At 39.7% G+C, this 26,012-nt stretch overlaps 1 protein-coding gene across 1 annotated transcript; it reads right to left on the minus strand.

Annotated features, from left to right (window-relative positions):
- Nucleotides 1-4,317: 4,317 nt before the first annotated feature.
- On the minus strand, nt 4,318-12,416 carry ESM1 (endothelial cell specific molecule 1). Its single transcript, XM_002815555.6, has 3 exons — nt 11,648-12,416; nt 8,434-8,583; nt 4,318-5,878 (listed from the first exon to the last, which is right to left on the minus strand). The coding sequence occupies exons 1-3, from the start codon at nt 12,243-12,245 to the stop codon at nt 5,775-5,777; spliced, it is 852 nt and encodes a 283-aa protein (XP_002815601.1). The 5' UTR covers nt 12,246-12,416; the 3' UTR covers nt 4,318-5,774.
- Between the last annotated feature and the right edge of the window lie 13,596 nt (nt 12,417-26,012).

Below are 26,012 nucleotides of genomic sequence, written 5' to 3' on the forward strand. Positions count from 1 at the left end.
ATCATGATATATGTACCGCATCATTTTCAATATCTAAATTGTATTCAATTATTGGCTATACTGTCTTTTTTTTAACCAATGCTCTATGAAAGACCTTCTCAGATTATTTGCCAATAGCAATTTTTCAATACTATAAAAATGTTGTAACTTTTATTGTATATACATTTATGCACACTTTAACAAAGTATTTCCTTAGAATAAAATCATGGAAGTGGAATTTCTACACAAAAGAATGTACACTTTTTGGGCTGAGTGTAGTGGCTCATGCCTGTAATCCCAGCCCTTTGAAAAACCGAGACGGGCAGATCACTGGAGGTCAGGAGTTCAAGACCAGCCTGACCAACATGGCAAAACCCCATCTCTACAAAAACACAAAAATTAGCCAGACATGGTGGCACGTTCCTGTATTCCCAGTTACTTGGGAGGCTGAGGCACGAGAATCGCTTGAACCCAGGAGACGGAGGTTGCAGTGAGCCAAGATCGTGCCACTGCACTCCAGCCTGGGTGATGGAGTGTGACTCTGTCTCAAAAAAAAAAAAAATAGAATGTATACTTTTTAAAGCCTACATATATATGTATATTTTAAGGTATAGAATACATAAACTAAAAATTTTTAATATTTTCATTTTTAAAAATTAAATGGCTAAATGTGGGACGATGTTAATTAGTAGAGTTTTCACTACCATGCACAAGAATTTATCACTGAATTTATTTGGATCTAGATGTTTCATCTGTAAAATAAAAGATTTAGACTAGACTTCCTTGGGGCCTCCTTCTGGAGTCCAATAAGACATTGCCATGCATGCCTATATTCTCTCAGGGGCTGGGAAGTGTATAAATGCATCTATTTTGTGAGTGTTATGTCTCAAAAGTCGATATAAGTGGAATTTTATAAACCAATTCAAGTAAGCAAATCAAACTATATCATCACTTACAGAAAGTCTCTATCTTCATTTCTGACTGATGGTCCTGACCTTAGAATGGTGTCTCTCTAACCATGGGGGTGGGGCTTTGGGGTGAACAGAAAGAAACTCCCTTTGTAACTCCATTTTCTCTCTAATTGCAAACTAAACCTTTGTCCTTCCCAGACAACCTTCTGAAAAAGTGCTCACCTCCCATGCAGCATTCACACCCTTGTCTGGCTTTCACCCAATCTCCCCATGGACACTGCTCCACTGTGGTCACAAGGGACTACCTAAGGGCTCTGGTTCTGCCTTTTCTCTCCATGACACATGACACCATTCACTTTTCTTGAATGTCTTTTTTTCTACGAGACTATATTACTTCATTACTTCCCAAGTCTCTGGTTCTTCTACTTCCATCCCCCTTTTGTGTTCTTCCTCTATTTGTCCCCACAAAGTTCCCACAGTTTAGCTTAAAGTTTCTCTGACTTCTCAGCAGCTTAAACAGTTAAGAATCTTCAAACAGTCCAGACATAGTGGTTCATGCCTGCAATCCCAGTGATTTGGGAGATCGAGGCAAGAGGATCATTTGAAGCCAAGCATTCAAGACTAGCCTGGGCAACATAATAAGACCCCGTCTCTACAAAAAAAATTTTTTTTAATCAGCTAGATGTGGTGGTGTGTGCCTGTAGTCCGAGCTACTCAGGAGGCTGATGGGGAAGGATCACTTGAACTCAGGAGTTTGAAGTTAGCATGAGCTATTATTGTGCCACTGCACTCCAGCCTGGGCAACAGGGCAAGACCCTGCCTCCTCCTCTAAAATAAGAGTTTTCAAAAAAGTTAAGTATACCAGCTAGTTATGATATATTGCAATGCATTCTTTCATAAGGCCAACAATGATTAGTTTTGATCACCCCTTGGTTTATCTCCTTTCTAGACAAATCTAGATTTTCTCATATCTCAAAACATAAATCCCTAGATTAGCAGCATCTGCACCACCTGCACTTGTTAAAATGGGAAATCTTCGACCCCACCTCAAACCTACTGAATCAGCAATATGTGTTTCAGCAGGGCTTTCAGGTGATTCTGATGCATGCTAAAGTTTGAGAACCACTACCCTATGTCAGGCACCCTTTTAATGCTAGCTCTCAGTTTAATGACTAGGATAACTGATGGGAAATCAGAAATAATCACTTCTCCCTCTAAATTTCTGTATGGTGTTGAATGACATCTATAGATTCGTTAATCCTAGGGAGACCAGGATGAAAGAGGGAATAAAATGCAGGATGCAAAGGCAGTCCTCCCAAACTGCCTTTCACAGGAAATGACAACCTGGTCTGACTATGAGAATTACCTTACCATTTTTGCTACCACTGGTGATATCCCCAATGGCTAAGGGAGAAGCACTTCCTGTCTTTGTTGCTTTGAACAGCCCTATTTGTCAGATTCACTAACTGTGTAGGCCCCCAACATTTTCAATCGCCTCACAACCCAACAGGAAGGATAAGTAGCTGGGCAGACGGGGATCTGACAGGTGAAAGAGAAGGAAAGGCTGTCTTCTTGAGCAGCTGCTGCTGTGGTGAAGACACAGGGCCTGTTACATGCTTTATTTATTAATTCCTTCACCCATCCATCCTTTTATTCATTCACTCACCCATCCATCCCTTTATTAGTTCATTCATCCATCCTTCCACCAACCATCCCTTCAGTCATCCATTCATCCAATAGCCATCCATCCCTCTTCCCGTCCATCTTTCCTACCTTCATCTATCTACCTATCCACCCATTCATTCATCCAATCATCCATTCATTCCAGAAATATTTATTATGCCTCAGCTTAGTTTCTCTCCAATATCAAATGAGATTGGACCCATTGATCTATGGAATTTTCTTGTTTCCCAAATGTTTTCTGGAATGGTCCATTGAAGTGTGGGAAGAAAATTTCAAAACTTCTATTTATATCTCTTATCTCTTCATTTTAAAAATGTCTAGTTTGAGTGTATGTTTTATAATGAACACAATATATTAATATGATAGTGTGTATATAGTTTGAAATTACATGCTCAAAAAAATTTTGCACTAGCAAAGTATGCAGTCAGGGGTGTACAGATCCAAGATTTTAGAGACCACTGCTATGAAGATTAGTTGTAAGACTACAGAGCAATTTGGGATAGACAGGTACTAGCTTTTGGGGTGAAAACCATGAAGAGCCCCCAGTACCAAAAAGCTAGGCAGCTAGAAAACATGCCTGCCACTCAGAGCAAATGGGCCCACTTTCATCTGATTTTATGGCCCGTGGTTGCACAGGTGGTTACTGCAGAGCCAGAAACAGAGGCCAGTCCTGCTCCAGTCTAGCTCTTTTTCCACACTTCCTCAAAGAAGCATTTGGACTGTGGCCCAGGCTTCAAACCAAGAGGGCAGATCTTTAAATAACCTCACTCCCTGCCAGAGTAGCCTCAAACTATTGCCCATAGATGAAAGTAGAGATTTTCAGTTAATAAAAATGTAAATATCTGACATTCATGTAACTTTGTATCTCATTCACACCCAATTTCTACCATCTTACAAAATATATTAATTCAAGCAAACAGGATTTTTTTCTTATATAGACTTTTTTTAAGCATTTTTATCAATTCACCTAAAATGTTTCCATAATTTGCCCACAAGGCTGAATGAACATAGACTGTTCTTGAATACGATACTCAAGCTTCAAAGTTGTAAAATACTCTCTTCTTTCATAGGTCCTGAAAGGTTTGTCTTTGGCTATGTTTTCTAAAAAGCAACCACCTTCAAAAATATTTAAAAATATATGAAAATAAAATGCTAGTATTAATTATGAATGAGAAACCTAAACTGATAAAAGTAAAAATTGTTCCACATTTTTAGAGCTGTAATCTTCAGTAAAACAGCTAACAACTGATTGAGATTTAATTATAAGGGGTTTCCTCACAGAACATGGAAGAGTGCAAAGGAGCACTCAGTAGCTGTTTAACAGCAAAGTTTCTACCATTAAAAATGTCAAAATCCAGGAAGAGAACACAAAGAAGAAAAAATGCTCTAAGTCTAGGACCTCAAGAGCCATCCAGGTAGCAAAATAGAAATGGTTATTTCAAGCCTTAGCTCTGCATCTAACTAATGATGCCAACAGAAGTGTTTACCTTTTGTTGTTGTTTTGCAGAATGAGTTAATATATTGGGACCTACTTTTAGGAAGCTCTAAAAAATGAGTAGACCAAAAATGTGAGGCAGAGAGGCAAATATCCTGACCCCCTGTTTTGATAGAAGAGGCTTATCCAGAGCAGAAAATTCTGTTGAAGAGCTTGTCCTTTAACATGCATGAGAGTTCTTATTTATTGAACGAACTGTTAAAATAACATTTAGCAATTTAACAAAATCACAAATCAACACAGAGAAGCTGTATCTTGTTCTTTTTTATTGAACAATAATAAATTTGTCCTTTTAAAACAAAACCTAACAGCTTATGCAGCTTTACATTCAAAGGCCTTCCCACACACATTCACAACTCCGTTGGCCAACTTCAAGAATAAAATACAGGTAAATACTGAAATAATTCTTAAATAAGTTCTTCACTTCAAATAAAATACTTCTGAGATATTTCCTAACAACATCTAGTACAACAGTCCTGTTTGTGCTAAGATTCTTTCAAATATACTCCTAATTCCACTTACCAACCAAGTTTAAAAGAAAAAAATATGAAAATAAACTATATTTTAAAGTTGACATGTTTTCTGCTGAAAATTGACTCTTCTTTTCCAAACCTCCTAAAAACTGATTTTCTACTTTAAATTGAAAATTCACCTAAGTCACAGCACTTATGTTTAAATAAGGACCCTCTGTTGCTCATTTTTTGACATTTTTGAAATCCAGAGTGACTCTATTTTTCTTATGCTTATTAAGGTTATTATTACTCTAATTACTGATAATAAATTTATCATGCCTCAGATGTTTGAAAACCTTATAGAGTCATAGCTTTATTCTAACCATTTTAAACAAATAATACTAGACTTCTTTCCTCAAGAGGATGATAAATATGGGTAGGGAGGATGACTTGCACTAACACATTTATTTATAAAAATATATAAATATTTACCTTCATACACACACAAACCACCAGTGGGTAAAATACTTCTTAGATTTATCTCTGAGGTGGCATACGTTAAAGCCATTTATGGAAGTGTATGTGTTTCCTCTGCCCCAGAACCGTCCTTCAGATACAGGTAACCTGGGAAATACATCAGCAGGCTTTTGAAATTGCCCTCAGTTCAAAGTTGTTTGTTACTCAAATTTCCGTAAGCTTGAAACATCTTACTTCCTTCAGGGGTTTTCTGGTTATTCTATTTTGACTTTTCCCAAAGCCAAAAAAAAAAAAAATGCACAATTAAATTCTAGAGAAGCTACCTACCAAGGAAGGGCTAAATATTATATTTCCCAACCCCTTCCCCATCTTCTCCTGCTCTTAACTCTTCATTCCATATCCCAACATTAATGTACATCAAAGTCAAAGAACTAATGGGCTCACTGTGGTCTTCAGCTTTGCCTAGCTTCCTCTTTGGTTGACCTGTCTCCATGTAAGATTACTAAACTGCATTTTTAGTTCTTCAGTGTTACTATACACACACAATTAACAAATCTATATGCATTCAAATATTTAACAAATACATACAAGTGTTCAGTCATATGGATGTCATGGATTGTAAGTAGCCTACTTTTTGTTGTCTGGATCCACCATGCATCACATTTGGTCTTCGAAAATTACATGTCCTTATGCTATAATCGAGAAAGTTCCTAAAATTTTGGCTGTGTGTTGAACAATCACGAAAATAGAGCCTTCTCTCAGAAATCGCAGCCGGGATCAGCGTGGATTTAACCATTTCCTCATTACGGGAGACCCAGCAGCATTCTCTTTCACGACTTCTTCTCTCACAACATTGCCATCTCCAGATGCCATGTCATGCTCTGAAAGTAGATGCAATACAAATCATGTCCAAACATCTATAGCTCAAAGACAACATAGTTTTGCTTTATTTTTGTTTTACATGGAATTTACAATGAAATCTTTAATCAATTTAAGATTCCATGCTAACTGTATTCACTGCTCTATATCAGTGAGCACCTCTATATACAATAGCACCCCTTGAATTACTTATCTTTGTATACCTATCATCACCTGACATTATCTTCTACATGCATTTGTCTTTTTTTCCTGTGTATTATTTCACTCCACCACTAGAATTCCAGCTTCACAAAGGTAGGGACTTTATTTTGCTCATTGCTATATCTCCACCACTTAGGACAGTGCTTGCCACATAGTAGGCACTTAATAAATACTTATGGAATAGGCAAATGTTGTACAAACAGGTCTCAAGTTAGATTCTTACACTAACTGGTATGAAAGACAGATTAACTTTTGCTGCATCCAGAAGGCAAAAGGCAGACCAATGTGTAGAACGTTCATAAAGACACTTCTCACTCTACATATGAGAAAAGTTTGTAACATTTGAAATTTGCTAAAATGAAATTTTCTACTTCAAGGAGTAGTGAGGTGTGCTTGCTTTGGCAGTGCACATTCTGATATGGAATGCTTTAAGAAGATTAGCGTGGCCCAGCAGACGAATGTGTGTAAGTCCATGAAACATTCCAGATCTTACTCCCCCAAGACCCTCCTACACAAAAACTTTCTTGTGAATTCCCAACTTGGGAAGCTCACTGCCAAAAAAAAGAACAAGTGGAACACTGGGGACAGGAAGCACATTTGACAAGAGTGCTGTAGCCAGCAGGTGGAAAGGTGGAGAAGACAAGCTCGTGCTCTGGGGGTCCTAGTGCTGGTGAAGCTTGCAGCCATTTAGCCTGTTCTCAAAGGCTGGGCCCAAACAGGTTTGTGCAGAGGTGATGTGAAGCCTGTGTCAGGAGTGAAGCCCAAGCCTTCTCCTGTAAACTCCAGCGCATGAATCTGGAAGTCTCATGTAGTCTCAAAGACACATGTAGACTACAAAGGCCCCTAGGCAGCCTCTCCAAGAGGTCTTTAGGGTATCCTGCTCTCCATCCTGAACCTGACTAAGGTTTACCAAGATCACACTAAAAATCATCTTTTGCTGGTTGCATCTTTAGCTAATGAAAGGAAATACCCTAGGTCAGAAAAGAAAGAAACTGACTGCTTTTTTCAAATATTTCTGATAAGAATCTCAATGCCTAACTTTGATGTGGAAATAGTTTTGTGTAACCTATAATATAAGTATTGTTATGGGCATCACCATACTTAAAACTAATAATTCACTTAAAAGCATAATATTTCCGCTTCATTCTAATGTGTTTAGTTGACCCATATGTAAGAAGGAGGTAAAATTAGAAAACAAGAACCTTTGCCAAATAGTTTATATTTTATTAACTTGAAATGCAAAAGACCAAAAACAAAAACTAAATAAAATGGACTTGAATTGTTATTTATAGTTGTGGTGGGAAAAAAGCATATAGTTTGTTGATACTAGCCATCTCTGTGACTATATGTTGGGCTTATAATTTATTTATTTATTATAATTTTAAATATAGTTTTTAATTGATAAATAATAATTGTATATATTTAGGGTACAATATGATACTTTGATATATATCTCCACTGTGGAATGATGAAATCAAACTAAGTAGCATATCCATCACCTCACATACTTATTTTTTGTGATGGGAACATTTAAAATTTATTATTTTACCAATTTTGAAATATATAATAATTATTAATTACAGTCGCCATTCTGTGCAATGGAGGCCTAAGCTTTAGTGATGCATGTTGCTTTAAATGAGCTACTTTCAGTTTAATGGAACTCTCCTGTACTGGCCATCTATTCAACAAAATAAACAAATATGTACATAGCACCATTTCATAGGTTGTGTATTCCTCACATTCTAACACCTGCATAAGAAATACACACGGACTAACAAACAGCACGTATTACTACAGTTTCATTCATTTCCAAAATTTCAATCACAGATACTATTTCTTATCCTCTCCAAAATCCATAAAAACTTACACTTGGAATTATTCCATTTAAATGCTTTCATTTGGTTAAAAAAAAGAAACGTTCTATATTTTCTATCTTGACTCTTAAAGCTTATCCAATAAATTCCTCACAGTACTTTTTCCATGTGAAGTTGGGAGATAAATAGTTTTGTCTAGTACATATATAAAACAGATCACTGAATAATTTAAAGAACTTTGTATATCTCAGTTGGTTATTTTTTATTACAGATTTTTGGTAATCAATCATATTTATCCTCCTATAAATCATATTTAAACCAGGTAAACTTTATGAGAAATTGTGTGTAAACCTCAAAATTATTGATGGGCTCTTTTTAGAAAACAGCAACCAAACTCAGCTACCACCCACCGTTCCCCTGAGTAAAGCAAAGGAAATAAAATCATTCCAATCCACATCTTATTCTACTCACAGATATTTTCTAAGTTATTCACACTGAAATAAGACTATTCTTCCAATGCTTATACCAGAATCAGTGCTTACCTGTGAGAGAGACAAATCTGTTGGAAGACTTGGTTACTGAATATTGGAAGAAGGGGAATTTCAGGCATTTTCCCGTCCCCCTGTCACAGATGCCCGACTGGCAGTTGCAGGTCTCTCTGCAATCCATCCCGAAGGTGCCGTAGGGACAGTCTGGGGACAAAGGAAAGGTTGGAGAGGAGGCTGCTTGTTGTAAATACGTCTCCATCCTAACAGCCCTGGGTGCATAGCCTTGCGATTTGAACCAACCTCATGAATCTTGACTGTAAAATAAAATCCAATTCTCCAAACCCAGGATTTGAAAGTTGAAACTTTGAGTCATAAATATGAAATCACACATTAAGAACAGATAATGGATGCCTCGGGCTTAGTGTCGTGATGTAAAGTTAAGTTGAAGACAGCTACACACAGCCAGTCTCCTTGGACCAGTCTTCATTCTGGTGATGTTCTGCTTAGATACCAATAAATTCTCACAAATGACCTCTGTAACAGCTCAGCAAAGGTGGGAAATTGAACAGACATATATGCATCAGCTCTTCAAAGAGTTTTTAAAATGTGATGCTATCTTTGAATCTCCTGTATTCACAGATAATTTACTATTTTAAGTGTATAGGAAAGGGCTTCAAACTAACCAGGGAGAGAGCTATCATCCTAGCTCACCATGAAGCAATCAATCTTCCATCTGCTCCAACACTTACCAAGTTCCTTATTTGTCGAAACGGCATGTCATACAACTTGCCTGACTCCCTCAGTAGTTAAGAGGGCTCCCTAGTAAAATCCTCTGCAAGGCTAACATGCAAGATGCTAAATGAGCAAGAAAGCTCAGGGCTTATACACCCTGAGGGTCTGTACACCTACCAAGAATTAGAAGCTTTTAGAGCTCCAGTGCTTACACTTATGCCAAAACATCCTACATTGAAATAAAGAGGACAAAGTCATTTATTTGAAATGCATAAAATTATTTAAAATGCTGTTTTTAGGATAAACAGCATCTCAGTAGACTAACCAACCTTTAAAGGCCAGCAGAATAGATACAGCATATTCTCTTGTTGTGAAAATACCTTGTAAATGTACAATCACAGGTGGGTAAAGAACAAATTGTGAGCCATCTGAGTCTCTAGCAGTCTAATACTCCACTGACTGACCAAGTAGATCATCAATGAGATATCTTTTTTTAAAGAGATCTATGAGTGCTCTTTTCAATATGGTTCAGATCACAGAGGAACCTGGTTTTGAACACTGTTCTTTTTGCTGGGAAGAAGAGATCTTAAAAAGGGATCCTGAAAAGGCCTCTTCCAGAAAAGCACACGGGATTAGGATTTGACTGTGCCTGCAGTGATATTGAAAACTAAAACTTTAGCCAAATTCCCAGAGATACTTCTAGTGTATCCCCTGATGTACTGAACAGTGCTGGGCAGATAGTAAGTGTTCATTAAATATGTGTTGGCTGCTGATTGTTAATCTGGGCAAGATGTTCACAGACATCTGAATATTTAGAAAACATTTGGATACGCAGCTGAAGTTTACAGTTTTCATGTGGATGTTCTTTTAAAAAGCTGAAGAAGGGAGATGATTGCAAAATGTATTATCTCTATATTGAGTTGCTAAGGCTCACAAAGTCTCCTATTTCCAGAGAGAAAAATGCTTAAAACTAGATTCATCAGCAACCTGAAGAAAGCCAAAAAGAGCAATCTTAAATATCTTTTTAGTATCTTGATCATTCAATAGAATACTACAGTGCTAAAGACTCCAGATGCCACACAGCTTGTTTCTTTGCCCATATGTAATGTACACTTACAATCACATGTACAAAGGCATATTATGCCAAGAGAAAAAGCAATCCACTGCATATACATGCTATATCATAAGTATGATTGTGTTAACCACTTCCTCCCTAATTTCCTTATGTGAAGTACTGTTTTCTTGGTCAATAAGCCCCATAATTTACAAAATATACAGATCCTATTCAGTTGAAAGAAACATGCATATGTGTTCACCAAACAAAATATTTTCTCAATATTCTATTTCTTATTGTATATAAACAAAAATAAACTAAGCAAAAAATAAAACTCTCCTAATACTTTAAGAATTTGTTTTTTTAATTTTGTATGTCTTGCAAATTAAAAGATGATTAATTTATACATTATATGTCTAAGAAGTAGGAGAATTAATGAGATTAGCACAATACTGGATAAACATCATTCATAAAAAATGTATTAAATACATAAAACAAATATTATTTAGAAATTTCTCAGTCCTTTTTATAATTTTGAAAGCTTCCTTGTATTATACAACTGATGGATGGGGTTATAGCATGTGTTGCTTCTTAATAATAGCTCTTCATAATAAGATCATGAGATATCTATACGTCGAGTATTTTTAAATCATCATTCTTTTTATTCTAAACATTTTTAAAATGTTAAATGTTTTAAACTAGTTGCTATGTTTAAAAATAAATTCTACAAATACTTAACTACATTATTTAGCTAAAATTTCAACCTGACGAAGTTTTTCTTTAAATGTGCAAGTGGTCAACCTCATTCTTTACAGACTTCCAGTTTATATTTTTCTCTGTTATTTTTCCTTGTCTTAACACCATCTGCTATTTTTCCAGATGACCAAAACCTTTATAAAGTCAGATGAGGTTTGTTTTATGCTTCAGGGGTCCCTCTTTGAAGAATGAGTTATTTTGTTAGATGACTTAAGCTCACTCTATTCCATAAAGTGCATTTGTGTTTATCAGAAATATTTGATCTTGAGAGTGGCCCTCCATCCTCTGGACACTTTCAAGATCAAAGAATCACTAAATCAGGGGGCTAGAAACCATTCCAAGAGGTTATCTAGTGCAGACCTTTGTAATCGCTGCCTCGCAGAGGAGAGAGCACCTAAGCCATCCTTAACAGATTACCTGTCAAGTTTCTAAAGTTTTCCAGAAAAGGAGCCAACACAATCTTCCATTGTAACTTTCTTTTTGCGATCTCCTAAGGCAACGAGTAAAATGCCACACTTCTTTCTGTGCCTTCCTGCACACTGGTTTCAGTTGCTACTTGCAGCTATCCTTCTGTCTCTACATATGACAATACCTGTGTGGTGACTTGTCAAGAATCCACCTGCCTTTTCCCTCTTACTCTTGAGGAGCAAAGCCACCTCACCTCCCAAGCTGGCTAAAAGCTCTCAGCATGCCCCGGGAGGGGAGAGGTAAGGGGTCACTCTTTACCTTTGCAGATACCAAACTCTTCACCAAAAGGATCCTCCCCATTAGAAGGCTGACACCTCAGCCCCGGGCCACACTTCATGCCATCCATGCCTGAGACTGTGCGGTAGCAAGTTTCTCCCCGCCCTGCAGCGCACACCCGGCAGCAGCCACAGTCGTCGAGCACTGTCCTCTTGCAGCGCGGGCTGCTTTTGCACTCACTGCTGTCACACTGTTGAGGGCAATCCACCGCATAATTGTTGCTCCAGGCGGCCACCAGGTGTGCAGGCACGAGGAGCGTGGTCAGCAGCAAGACGCTCTTCATGTTTCCCAGCTGCCTCCGGCTCGGCTCCCCAGTCGTGGTCTTTGCTGGTGGGAAGCAGCCGTCCAAACTGGTAGCTGAGCCTCTGCCTACACGTTTATGAGTTTTATACACTGGGTTGCCCGCATGCTTTCCCGTCATCAATTTCCTCAACCCAGCAGCAGCGCTGTCCTCCTGCCAGGCTCTCTTGTTTTGGTTTATGAAATCCAGGATGAAGGCTGGATTAACACACTGCTGCCATCCAGGAATTGAAAAGCCCAAGCTGATGTCATCTGTTATGTTTAGATGGTTGTTTTGCATGAGGACTGAAAAACTCACTCACATCCGTCTCAAGGGCTCAAGGACGTCTGTGAAGGAGGGATAAAGAAGGTCGCACACCCTCCTTCAGGACGGGAATTGTTCTGACCCTGGCATATCACTTGAGGTGTAGCTTTGTCTCAGAGCCTCTGTAGTCAGGAGGAAAATGATATCAACATGAATCATCAGGACCGAAGAAGCTCCTTCAAAAAAAATAATAAACATTTGGTATTTCCCCTCAACAAATAGCTATGAGATCATTTGAAAGAAGAAAGGGTTATATTGTGTCTTTTCAATACTTAGAAGAAAGAAAATATTTTGATAGGGATATTTTTTAAGACCCTCTCTTCCTTCCTCTCACCCCGCTCCTCAAATGTTATTTCTAAAGCAATTCATGTCACATATATCTAAATCTATTGTGGATATAGCTGTGCTTCCAGTACAATGTGGAACTGCCTCTGAGAATTTCTTTTAAAATCAATACAAAAAGCAACAAGAGAGGTAAGATCCTTTCGGCAATGCTTCTGGGTTACTCAATTCTGGAAAAACTTATCAGTTGGACTTCTGATCCAAAACTTCCTCAGGGGAAGGCTCCTCCATCACTAAGTCTGCTTGTCCAATGATGGAGTCCACCCAGAGCCCTTCCCCTCACCTCCTGGCATCTATCAGAGCCCTCACTAAAATCTGCCAAGCACGGCAGCCAGCCCAAGGCAACAAGTGGCTCAGCAGGAAAATCAGAACACAGCCCCCAAGGGACAAGTCACAGGGAAGGGAAACATTACCCCTCAGGAAACAAGGTCTGCATGCTACAGAGGGTCACCGTCCCTAGCTCCCTCTGGGAAAACAGAGTAGCCCTCTTAAAATATCAACTGTGCCAGGGTCTTATTAAGTAAGGTTAAAGAGGAGAGAGGGGAGTTCTTACACCAACCACATGCCGAATTCCATGCCCCCACCTCACTTGTCAAAAGAGATATAGACTCACTGTCACTTAGTAAATAACCCAGTAAAGTGGGTAATTCTTGGTCTGTCAAAAATGAGCTGTGAGAAATTCACAGGACTTCTCTTGGCCTCAGCTTCCTCTTTTGAGAATTGATAGTGTTAGGCTACCTGACCTCTAAAATTCTTGTTTCCCATAGAAGATGAGGCAGAGCGGGCATTGGATGTAACTTGAAGATCGGCTTTTGCAAATGCAATTTTAGGGGGATACAGGGAGCAAATTCAGAATACAGAGAATTGAGGCAGTAGGAAATGAAAGCAAGAGTTTTAGCTTTCAAATTTTCCAAATTTTTCATGACAATCCAATTTGAAATACTCTAACTTTATCTCGCCAGAAGCACTTACTTAGCAGGTGGCACACTCTGATGTTTTCAGTAATGGGTAATATTTGTTGAGTTAATAGCTTAAACACTTTACATGCATTAACTCATTTTCTCCTTATCACAATATTATGAAGTGGCTGCTATTATCATGCTTATTTTTTAAAAGAAGAAACTGAGTCAGAAAGAGGTTAATTTGCCCAAGGTCCCTATATAGAAGGGATGTTAGTCTAATGTCAGAGCCACATATTCTATTGCTTATTACAATACACTGTTGTGCTTTCGTGGCCAATAGTTCCAATGGCCTAGGTTGCAATTTAGGCTGACCCTAGAAAATGTTCCTTGTTACTGAACACCACTTTCTGAGGAGTAGTTAAGTGGAATAGTGGTTAATAATAATATCTAACCTTTACAGAGATCTGACTGTGTGTCAGATGCCATGCTAAGCAGTTTATGTAGATTACCACATTTAACTTTCAAAACAACCTCAAGAGCTAGGTGCTATTCTTATCCCCATCTTAGATATGAGAAAACTGAGGCCTAGAGAGGGTAAGTAACTTGTCCATCATCACACAGGTAGCAAATGGTGAAGCCAGGACTCCAGCCCTGAGACCAACAAGCTCTGGAGACTGGATTAAGGATTGTAAAATCAAATACATACAGGTGCAAAACAGGTGCCCAAGGTGGGTGACATGGTTAGCTATACTAGATGTAATACAGAAGGAAAGGAGTGGATTTTGTCCTCCTGAATAGCACATAAAGACATGAAACTCTTCCACTCTGGAAGATAAAGAGAAACCAAATTGATAATACCTTCGGTAAATGACAACTAAATGAATGTAAGTTGAGAGTACCAAATCCAAATAGTAAACCAAACTACAATGCACAGGAAAGTGCAGAAAATATGCCCAATAGAGTTCACCAATGATGGAACTATCTCAATACACAGTGCCTAACAACTCATTTTAGGTGAACCTTCAATCCCTCCAAGACCCAACAAAAACCATTTGTCCCAGCACAATCCCTGTAAGATTTTTATCTAGTGATTTCTGTCTTCCCCAGCCTTGAGCCCAGATCAATGAATTCCATCAGGAAAGTTAGCAATGACCACAAAGGGTTAGGAAATGGGAGCATGAGCAACCAAGGAGCCAACTCTAAGCTGCATTAAAAAGCAATAAAATGATGGCAGAGCTGTTGATAGTGAGTGCATGAGGCCCACCCATTTCACTTGCTTTGTGCTAGGGACTGGAACATCTCTCATCTTGCTCTGCCTGTATATCAGTTGTCAAGTCAAAGAGTGAGAAAAGGCAAGAGGAATCGCACAAGATTTTCACAACTCCTAAAATGTAAGTTCAAACTAAGGTGGGTCAAACCATACTGTCTGTGGATCCAAATGTTACAGCATATGGTGTTTTGCAATGGGGGCAGAGAAATGATAAAACCAAATATCTATTTAACCCAGTATGCCCTGTATACTTAAAATGCCACTTTGATTTTTTTTCTTAAAGCTGGTACTGTGTTAGGAAAATAAGCTTTGGTAAGGTGCATTAATATTTTGTGTTTATTTTATACATTATGATTGCTTCTAACCAAATAACAAGGATTTTTTTCTGGATAGGTAAAAGTAGTCCAATGGAAAGGCCCTGGGCACGTCCCAGACTCTCAGAAGGTGGTTTATGGTAAAGTGAATTATACTGTACTTACTGTGCCTTCCTAACAAACCAGCTCTACCAGAGAAGTCTGGTTTAAATTGAATTACAAAGGCAGACTTGAGGGCATAAAGTTTGGAGGAGCAAGTGGAGACATTTACATGTAGATTTTAGGTGACTTGGTTTTTAGGTTAGTTTTGGTTGTGGTTTTTGATACCATCTGAAAGTCTTCCTGCTTTGACACTAGCTGATAGCAATTTTGCATGTGCCTACTGCAAGGTCTAGCCCACAGTAGGAGCTTAATACTTAATAAACACATAAAAGGAACCAACTGTTTCCCAGAATCATCTTCAGATGGTAGTAAGTTAAATGGGCATCAATGTGTTTCCTTTCTTTCTCTTTCCACCAGGAGAAGCAAAGTGAGGCCCAGATTCTAGGGCAGGCTGGGTTAAGCTGCAGAATGTGTTTACTTGTGGGAATGAGGTAGAGGTGCCCAGAAACAGCAGAAGACATTGAGGACTGGATGGAGCCTGAGCAAAGACTGTAGTCCCATTGTGGCAGTTCCTTCACAGCTAACCAACTTTGTCCTGTTGACCTTGGGCTTGGCAATATCACATCCACCCTGGGAAGTTCATGGGAGCCCCTCATAACCAATTGAACTTGATGAAATACTTCTGCCAAACTGGCTGGGATTCACAGCAGTCACAGGTCAGCTGTCAAAGCCCAGGGCCTGAGGAATCTTCCCAGAGCCTCCAGCCCTGAGTACAGTTTGCCTAGAAACACTTTACCACTGCCAAGGTATGTGATCTTAGGCAAGTCACATGCCACATATCTTAGACCTCTCTTTTCTCCTCAGTACCTCAATAATAAGAGGGCCAAACAGTGCAACAGATATGAAACCATCATGACTATTATTATCAAGAGTCTGATTTCTGAAGATTGGCTTCATTCTTTAAATGTGATCTTATGTCTTGGAGCAAATATTTTCCCAAAAGAAATCTCTCTAATTCTTTAAGTTTCTATTTTTAATAAAGACAATTTTAATAGCAAAGTGGAATTCAATATACCAATATATGATTTACAGGCAATTTTCAAAAACTACACGTGCTTAGAAGAGCAAAGTGAAATGCATCTGCTTTAATTAGGCTTCTTGCCTATATTGGGGCTCTCTGATTTGTCTTGATGAGCAGGTCAACCTCGTAGGCAGCTGGGGTGCCACCACACACAGCTCTGCAGGAGCCCTGAGTGTGAGGGTGTGTGAGTGACTGCAAGAAGATAAGGACAGGACACCCGCAGTGTCTGCTACAAACCCAGAATGTCTGGGCACCCCTCAGAGAACTTGGCACTATATCCAGATTTTTCACTCCAATGGAGCCTCTGAGGAAGCAGCCACAGAGTTGGGTTGTTTTTTAACCCTGTTCAAATCTAGAAACTTCAACTTTGGGTTCACGCTGCTAGGAAGTTTTTTAGAGCCAGGAAGTCTGGCTTGGAAACATGAGGAACTCTTACTCACTGAGGTGCCTTCTTCTCCTCTTTGCCCCCAGTTCTGGCAGGTTCTAATGTGGGGCATCAAGGCAAGCTTTTCTTTCTAACAGCTAGCTCCTTCTCAAATCAGGTTCTAAATCTCGGGCTCCATCAGCAAGAGATTCCTGTTTCACACAGTGTCCCTCTAGCTGTAAATATGAACCGACATCCAGAAGCACCATGTGCCACCCTGACATGAGAAGCAATGTGAGTAGCAAAAGTAGCTCTGAACTCAGGACCAGAAGACGTAGGTTGGTGTCCCAGTTTCATAATCAGCCATGGGTAAGGCACCAACCAGCCTCCTCATTAACATTAAGTCATTTTCTTTTAATAAAATATAAGGGAGAGAAATGCCTTCCCTTTCTCAAAGAGATGCTGAGATCAGAGGAGAATATGGATTAAAAACATGGTGCCAGCTAAATTACTGTACAGGTGTAAAACATTATTACTTACTCTATAAGACAAATTAAACCATGAGAGAAAATAAGCCAGTGGCTCTCTCAGGTCTCACCCATTCCTCCATCCTCTCACATTCTGCAAGGTGGTCTAGTTTTTCATTCACTTAATTCACAGCAAACCATGATGACTGAGTTTCAACATTCTTCCTTAGGAAAGCTACACCACCCCTCCTAGCAGCCTGCCTCGCCCCATCCAAGCATGGGATGACTAAACAGCTCACTAAACTCTGCTAAAAGAGTTTTTAAAAGTGTCACCAGTTTCCTACATGACTAAAGAATTACTGTAGGCATTGGAAGTCATTTAGACACTAGAACTAGAGAACATAGATTTTTAAAGTCATGTTAGAAGTTATTGCTAAGATATTTGGAATTTCCACTAGGAATTTTAGAAAGATAGAATTTCTGATTAACACAAGAATCATAGGAAATGATTCTGCTACTTTGCTTCTCTAATAACATGAAATTTCCTTTGCCTAACCTTAAACTGACCCCTTTTATAATGTAATAAAATGTTAATCAGGACCACCCTCACCAAACTCATCAGTTTGTCCGGTGATAAATGGCCTTAGCCTTTTATATGACCTGTGAGTTGAATAAATGATTGAATGTTCAGAAAAAAGTTAACCACTAGATGAAGAGAAATAAGAAACATAACTTCCAAGCCCCTTATTTAGGACATTTTGAGGATTTGGCAGTTTCAGACTCACTCTAATTTGGCGTCAAAATATTCTGGCTTCTTTCTTCCCAGGCAGTTCCTGATGAAGCCTTTTTTTTTTTTTTTTTGGCTGCCATGGACTTCATGAAGTCCCCAAGCCTGTGATCTGAGAGCTTAGTGCAGCACAGCTGAGGGTGCCTGTGATGGGTCTCAGCAAGTGTGTCTCAAAACAATTCTCCACACCACCTGCATGAGAGTGTCCTGGGAAGTTTGTCAGAAATGCCACAGCCAGGGATTCCAATCTGATGGGTTGGGGTAGGCCTGGGAGTTAACATCCTTAACAAATAAGCCAGTTGATTCTGACAAACTCAAAAATTTGAGGAACCTCTAAACTAACGGTTTTTCCCAGTCACATCTCTTCAGGTTAGTGAATTAGTACTTAATGTTACTCTGAAGACTTCTGACAGAAAAAGTCTGTCTCTGAGGGATTGACCTAGGATTTTTATTTATATTACGCTCATGAATTTTTAGCTTATTTCACTAATACACATCTTCACATGTTAACATCAATGAGATGAGATATAATCATCGTGATGTAATTGTCACTGACTACATGTGCGCATTAAAATTTGCAGGATGGGTGCCAGTCTCTGGGAAGAGAATCTTAAAGCCAATCGTGGAGCTCTCTTTTAAAAAATGTTGTATTATCCATAATTTTGATGACCCAGAAGACAATACTATGTGAAAAAAACATGGATGGCATTTACATGTGATTTAGGAGGATCAGATACGAATGTGGAGACATTTTAGGATTTTTTTTTTTTTTGAACAGAAACAAACATTTTTTTATTATTATTATTAATATTATTATTATTGTTATACTTTAGGCTCTATGGTACATGTGCGCAACATGCAGGTAAGTTACATATGTATACATGTGCCATGCTGGTGCACTGCACCCACCAACTCGTCATCTAGCATTAGGTATATCTCCCAATGCTATCCCTCCCCCCTCCCCCCACCACACAACAGTCCCCGAAGTGTGATGTTCCCCTTCCTGTGTCCATGTGTTCTCATTGTTCAATTCCCACCTATGAGTGAGAATATGCGGTGTTTGGTTTTTTGTTCTTGCGATAGTTTACTGAGAATGATGATTTCCAATTTCATCCATGTCCCTACAAAGGACATGAACTCATCATTTTTTATGGCTGCATAGTATTCCATGGTGTATATGTGCCACATTTTCTTAATCCAGTCTATCATTGTTGGACATTTGAGTTGGTTCCAAGTCTAACCTGACAAAAACAAGAAATGGGGAAAGGATTCCCTATTTAATAAATGGTGCTGGGAAAACTGGCTAGCCATATGTAGAAAGCTGAAACTGGATCCCTTCCTTACACCTTATACAAAAATCAATTCAAGATGGATTAAAGACTTAAATGTTAGACCTAAAACCATAAAAACCCTAGAAGAAAACCTAGGCATTACCATTCAGGACATAGGCATGGACAAGGACTTCATGTCTAAAACACCAAAAGCAATGGCAACAAAAGCCAAAATTGACAAATGGGATCTAATTAAACTAAAGAGCTTCTGCACAGCAAAGGAAACTACCATCAGAGTGAACAGGCAACCTACAAAATGGGAGAAAATTTTCGCAACCTACTCATCTGACAAAGGGCTAATATCCAGAATCTACAATGCACTCCAACAAATTTACAAGAAAAAAACAAACAACCCTATCAAAAAGTGGGCAAAGGACATGAACAGACACTTCTCAAAAGAAGACATTTATGCAGCCAAAAAACACATGAAAAAATGCTCACCATCACTGGCCATCAGAGAAATGCAAATCAAAACCACAATGAGATACCATCTCACACCAGTTAGAATGGCAATCATTAAAAAGTCAGGAAACAACAGGTGCTGGAGAGGATGTGGAGAAATAGGAACACTTTTACACTGTTGGTGGGACTGTAAACTAGTTCAACCATTGTGGAAGTCAGTGTGGCGATTCCTCAGGGATCTAGAACTAGAAATTCCATTTGACCCAGCCATCCCATTACTGGGTATATACCCAAAGGACTATAAATCATGCTGCTATAAAGACACATGCACACGTATGTTTATTTTAGGAATATTTTAACCAATTTGTTGAGTTTATATTTTTCTTTCTTTTGAAGGTACAAAAGTTCTAAATGACAAAAATCTATGTCCAAATAAGCCCTAAAAGGGTCCTTTCAATAAGTATGAGTAAAAATTCTAGTGCTACATGCATGTTTACAGCTGCACGTTTTGCAATTGCAAAAATATGGAATCAGCCCAAATGCCCATCAATCAATGAGTGGATAAAGAAACTATGGTAGATAGATAGATATAGATAGATAGATAGATAGATAGATAGATAGATAGATAGATAATAGATAGATAGATAGACAGACGATGGAATACTACTCAGCCATAAAAAGGAATGAATTAACAGTATTTGCAGCAACCTAGATGGGATTGAAGACTATTATTCTAAGTGGAGTAATTCAGGAATGGAAAACCAAATATCGTAGGTTCTCACTCATAAGTGAGAGCTAAGCTATGAGGATGCAAAGTCATAAGAATGATACAATGGACTTTGGGGACTCAGGGGAAAGGGTGGGAAGGGGGTGAGGGATAAAAAGCTACAAAGTGGATACAATGTATACTGCTCGGGTGATGGGTGCACCAAAATCTCACAAATCACCGCTAAAGAACTTACTCATGTAACCAAACACCACCTGTTCCCCAAAAACCCATGGAAATAAAAAATTAAAATAAAAAAATTCTAGTGCTACAAAAGCATTATATCAGAGATTAATTGGAAGAATTTTTTTCCTTAATGATACACTCAGAATAATGGTACATATCACACTGATGCCATCTTAGATGCAATGAAATATGATAGTTGCCTAAATAAATAGATGTTTTTATTTTTGTTGACCCATCATCAATTTACCTAGTAGTAGAATGTATTCTGTTTTAATACTAGGACTTTACATGATGAAATCTAAGACCTTACTCTTAGAAGCTGCCTAACAAACATCATCCTAACTTGATCTGACTAGAGGTATTTTGGGGTAAGATATATGTGCTGTAAAAACCCAAGTTTAATACTACTCTCAGTTTCAAATTGCACAAACACATACCCCCTTCAGCTAACATTTCTAACAGCATATCATGAGTCTGAGCGTACACCACCACTTACAGATAACATGCTGAGCCTGTCTTCCTCTGTAAACATATTTAGGAAGTACTCATTGAATAAAACACCAAACAATGACCTGAAGAATGAAAGGAATCCAAGGTGCTTTGAGCTTTCTCTATTCAAAGTGTTCTCCAGACAGCAAATCAAAATTTCAACCTTCATATGGCCTAGTCTAGAAAGCTGGTCTATGAGAGATCAATAGTTATTACAAATGGATAATTTGATGACCCAGGCTATTTTTTAAAGTATTAATATCTTCATTTTACTAATTTAAAATAACAAAACTTTAAATGAGGCCATAAACTTTCAAGTATCCCATATTTGGACAAGAACCTATGCTAAAAACAAGAAAATGCAGGGCATCTGATCCTACCAGGGAATATTGAAGGACACTTTGAAGGGGCCTGAGAAAAAAAATCACTGAGTAATGCTATTTGGAAGAGGAGGTAACATGTGTGGCATGCTTCCCATGGTAACCTCTTCCTAATCGCTTGAAATACATACATATACATACACACACACACACACACACACACATGAACACACACCCATAGAAACAACAGCAGCAACAACAACAACAATAACAGAACTTTGAGGGATTCACTTGATCAAATAATCCTACATGGAGAGCCTTCAAAACCATTCACTTGCAATTTGAAAGCCACACAAGCCTGCTGAAGGAGAGCGCCTTTCCCCTTTGAGGGACAGGATATATACCAGAGCATTTCACATTCAATTAGGAGAGTTCAAGACTTCAAAACACAAAATAATCCTTCCTTCCACATACAGTCCCACTGCTAGGACAATTATATCATGCAGCTGATCAGAAACCTTCAATACCTGAAAAGAAGAGGTAGAAAGGAGAAGCAGGCCCAATAAATGTAGCCCCAGAAAACTCCCCAAGCCCTAAATACACCAGAACTCTGAGCTTAGAGCTAGAAAACGTCTAATTTAAGAAGTGGTTCAGGGAGAATTGTTTATTCAACTGCCAAAAAAAAAACAGAGTTTTAAAATATTTGATTACTTAGAACTTTATAATTTATTTTCAAGTAAATATTTTTTAAACTTTTTTGTTCTTTTAAAATCTCTCTACAGTAGTATACTGTATTATATTAACATTAGTATTTACAGTCTAATAACTTGCTAAGGATTTCTTTTCGTAGGAAAGAAAATGGACCAGAATGTAGGCAAATGTATCCATTCCTTGGTCAGTTTGGACAGCTATACTAAAGTACCACAAACTGGCTGGCTTATAAACAACAGAAACTTACGTTTCAGTTTCAGAGGCTCCAAGTGTGAGATAAGGGTGTCAACATGGTCAGGGTCTAGTAAGAAACCTCTTCTGGGCTACAGATTGCCAACTTATCCTTGTATCCTCAACATGGTAGAAAGGGAGCAAGAGAGGTCTCTGGGGCCCCTTTTATAAGGACACTAATTCCATTCATAAGGGTTCCAACTTCATGCCCCGATTACCTCCCAAAGACCCCATCTTGTAATACGATCATTTTGGGGATTACAATTTCAACATATAGATTTGGGAGAGACACAAACATTCCATTCACTGTCATCCATAATTATGATAAATGTGGCCTGGGCCTGGGCCTGCTCCCCTTCATCCACCTGCTTAATCTTCTCCACCCATCAGAACACCTCACCCTTCAAGGGGCAAGGCTGGCATGCCAGTGTCTCTTTGATACCCTCACCAACTTCCTCCAGGCCCATATTAATCCCTTGCCCAACCCAAATTTTGCATTTCTGGAGTCCTTGCACAGTCTTCTCCATGCAGGGGCCCTCTAGTTCTCAATGACAAGAACTGTTTTATGATCATTGTGTAGTTTTCACAATGCCTGGTTTAGGTCTTACACATATTAGATGCTCAATAAATGACACAGTCTCTAGAAAAAATATAAGCAAACTTCAAAGACCAGCCTCACAGAGCCCAGCCCTCCATGGGAAAGCAAATGGGATAGTCCTCACCCCCTTCCTTCAGCTTCCTCCCACCTGCCGAAGGTCTCAAGGAGTGGTGTTTAAGGAGGGCTCTCTCTCTTCAACCATTTTTTTTTTTTTGAGACAGACTGTCACTATGTCACCCAGGCTGGAGGGCAGTGGCGCAATCTCAGCTCACTGCAACCTCCACCTCCCGGGTTCAAGCGATTCTCCTGCCTCAGCCTCCCTAGTTGCTGGAATTACAGGCGCTCACCACCACAACTGGCTAATTTTTTTGTATTTCTAGTAGAGGCAGGATTTCACCATGTTATCCAGGCTGGTCTTGAACTCCTGGCCTCAGGCAATCTGCCCGCCTTGGCCTCCCAAAATGCTGGTATTACAGGCATGAGCCACCATGCCTGACCTCTTCAACCTCTTTTAAAATTAAAATGCCAGAGGTCACTGTAACATTGCATCACTAACACATTAGTGGGCGGGAGTTTATCAAGTCACCTTCCTGTCTACCCTTGTCCTCCCTCTCTACCACCCTCTCTTGTACCAAGCGCACCACTCCCTGTGACCCCTGCCTCCTCCATCAGGAATTAAAGGGAGGTGGAAGCAGCAAATTGATTTCACAATATAGAGCATACACTCTGAAGGCAGACCATCCAAGTGTGAATCCTGAGTACACAACTTACTAACAATACAAACTGAGCACAATGTTTAAATCTCTGGGCTTCTATTTCCCAAGATGCAAAAAGAGACATACGAGAATACTTACTTCAATGCCTGGTAAGTAGTGAGCACTCAAAATATGTTGATGACAACATGGCCTTTGGCAGGGCCTCCAAGAGACATCCCTGCTGCCCCAGCTCCCCATGACCCCGTGATTCCTGGTCTCCTTAGAGCACCCAAGCGGATACACAATGGTCCCCTGGAAGTGACAGAAGTTCAAGCTGTCTTTCCACCCACCAAACCCTTTGATTCAATTTACTTGGGAGCAAGGGAGGGAATGAAGCTTGATTCATTCCATTAAAAAATCAATTTAATACCAAACAAAGTGGTTTGTTTTTAGAGACACAGCCTTACATATTTGGAAACAGTCCTCAGCATTCGTCCAGGGTTCTAGGGGCTTTGAGGTCTGCAGAATCCAGTTGAGAGGCTGAAGTTCAAGACAGCTAGGAGTGGGCTTTATTTATAACAGTCCAACAGTTTCCAAGGGAGTGAAACAACAAAACCTTGTATGAGATGAGTCACACGGACTTGCAGGATCAGAGAAGTCATGGAGGATCAAAGAACGGATGAGCCTTCCAGCTCACTGCCCCTCTGAAACCAAAAGACGCATTTCACAGAGCCCTCTCTAATCTGTTCCAACTAATTTTCAGGGATTGAGTCTAGAGGAAGATTCAACAGGAGACTTAGTTGCTATAGCCACTTGGATCCCTGACAAAGTGGGCTTCAGTGCAATAGAAAAGCCACATTTTCCCCACAATACCTTCCCCCCCAAACAAAATGAATGGAAGTCAAAGCCTTATTTCCAACGGAGGGATGAAAGACAAAATTGAGCCACTTGCAAAACAGAAATAAATACGGACATCATTGAGCAACTTGCAGTGCACCACAAATAAATATTACTAATTTATTCAAGGGCAATTATGTAACTGTGTTTTTCATGGGCACATCTAATTTGCTTTTCCTTTTTAATTTGTCAGCCCATTGTGAAGTCTGCCCACTGAGCCACAGGTGAGGGATTCATGCCAAACATGCTGGGTCACAACATTCAGTATTCATCCCACTGATCATCTCACTTTGCAAAACATCATAGCTGAGTGGTGTGCAGTCGTCTTGGCTCCATGAGCTGGCATGCAGTTGATTAAAGGAGGTGCTGGCTAGAGGTCTGAGGAACAGGAGAACTGTCCATGTCAGCTGTGGGAGCCCTGCTGCCACCTATGCTATCCTGAGCTTCAGCCCCAGCATCTTGCAAACAAGAGCAAATGGCAAAGTAGTCCACACTCACAAGATCTGACAAAGCAGTTCCCAGGGGAGACAGGATCAGTTTCCCTGTGACACACGTAGAGCAGTGCACAGGGAGTCAAACAGAACTAGACTTTGGTCTGTACAGCTTTCCAGCTCCTTCCCTGGTGTGATCAGAAATGGGACACAAGATTAACATGACTTGTCAGTACCTAACTCCAGCCCTGTACCATCACTCAGCATGCATGCTTAGGAGAGGCTGCTCTTTCCCGGCACAGTGGGGGCTGAAACTGAGGCTTGTGGCTCCAGGATGTGTAAGCTAGCTGAAGAATACCCCAAGGCAGCATTGATGGTGGGAGAAGCACCAGCCCCTCTCCTGGCTTGATCATAGGCTGACCAGGATTGTTTGTCATAAGCACTGGCGCATCTAGGCTTCCATGGAGAGGCCCATCTTTTCCAGGGAGAACAGCCAATCACATTTAACAAGCGAACCATCACCTCTACCAGATGAGGGCTGCTCCATACGGTCACATACCTACCACCCACATTGCCCACTAGGCCCTGCCTATGGCCAGAGAAGGGATTTGGACTTTTCTATCTGAGCACAAATAACAAATTTCTAAAGTATCATGTGAGTTTTCTCCATTTGTCCCTACCCACCGCAAATCCAATCTCCACTCTTTCTTGCCCTGCCTTATGCCCTCTATGGACTATATCACCCAGGTACCCCTACCCTCAGCATCTGGCTGGGTTTGGCCTTTAAGAGACACACATAGAGGATCAGAGGAGGAGACCAGGGCCATGGTATCTCTTCCCTATGCTCTGGCCTTCGTTTCTGGCCGGGCCTGTATCCCTCAGTGCCTACAGATCCTGCTGAGCAGCCCATCCTCCACAGCTCAGCTCTTGCTGGGCTATCCAGAGCAGCTTCCTGCCTTTGCATGTTGCTGGGTGCCTCAAGTCCCTCAGCCCTGCCCAACCGTCTGTGAGTTGTCCCCTTATTAAATCTCTTATCTGAACCACCTGAGTGAGATTC

Source organism: Pongo abelii, chromosome 4 (genome assembly GCF_028885655.2).
Source record: "Pongo abelii isolate AG06213 chromosome 4, NHGRI_mPonAbe1-v2.0_pri, whole genome shotgun sequence".
NCBI classification, from domain to species: Eukaryota; Metazoa; Chordata; class Mammalia; order Primates; family Hominidae; genus Pongo; species Pongo abelii.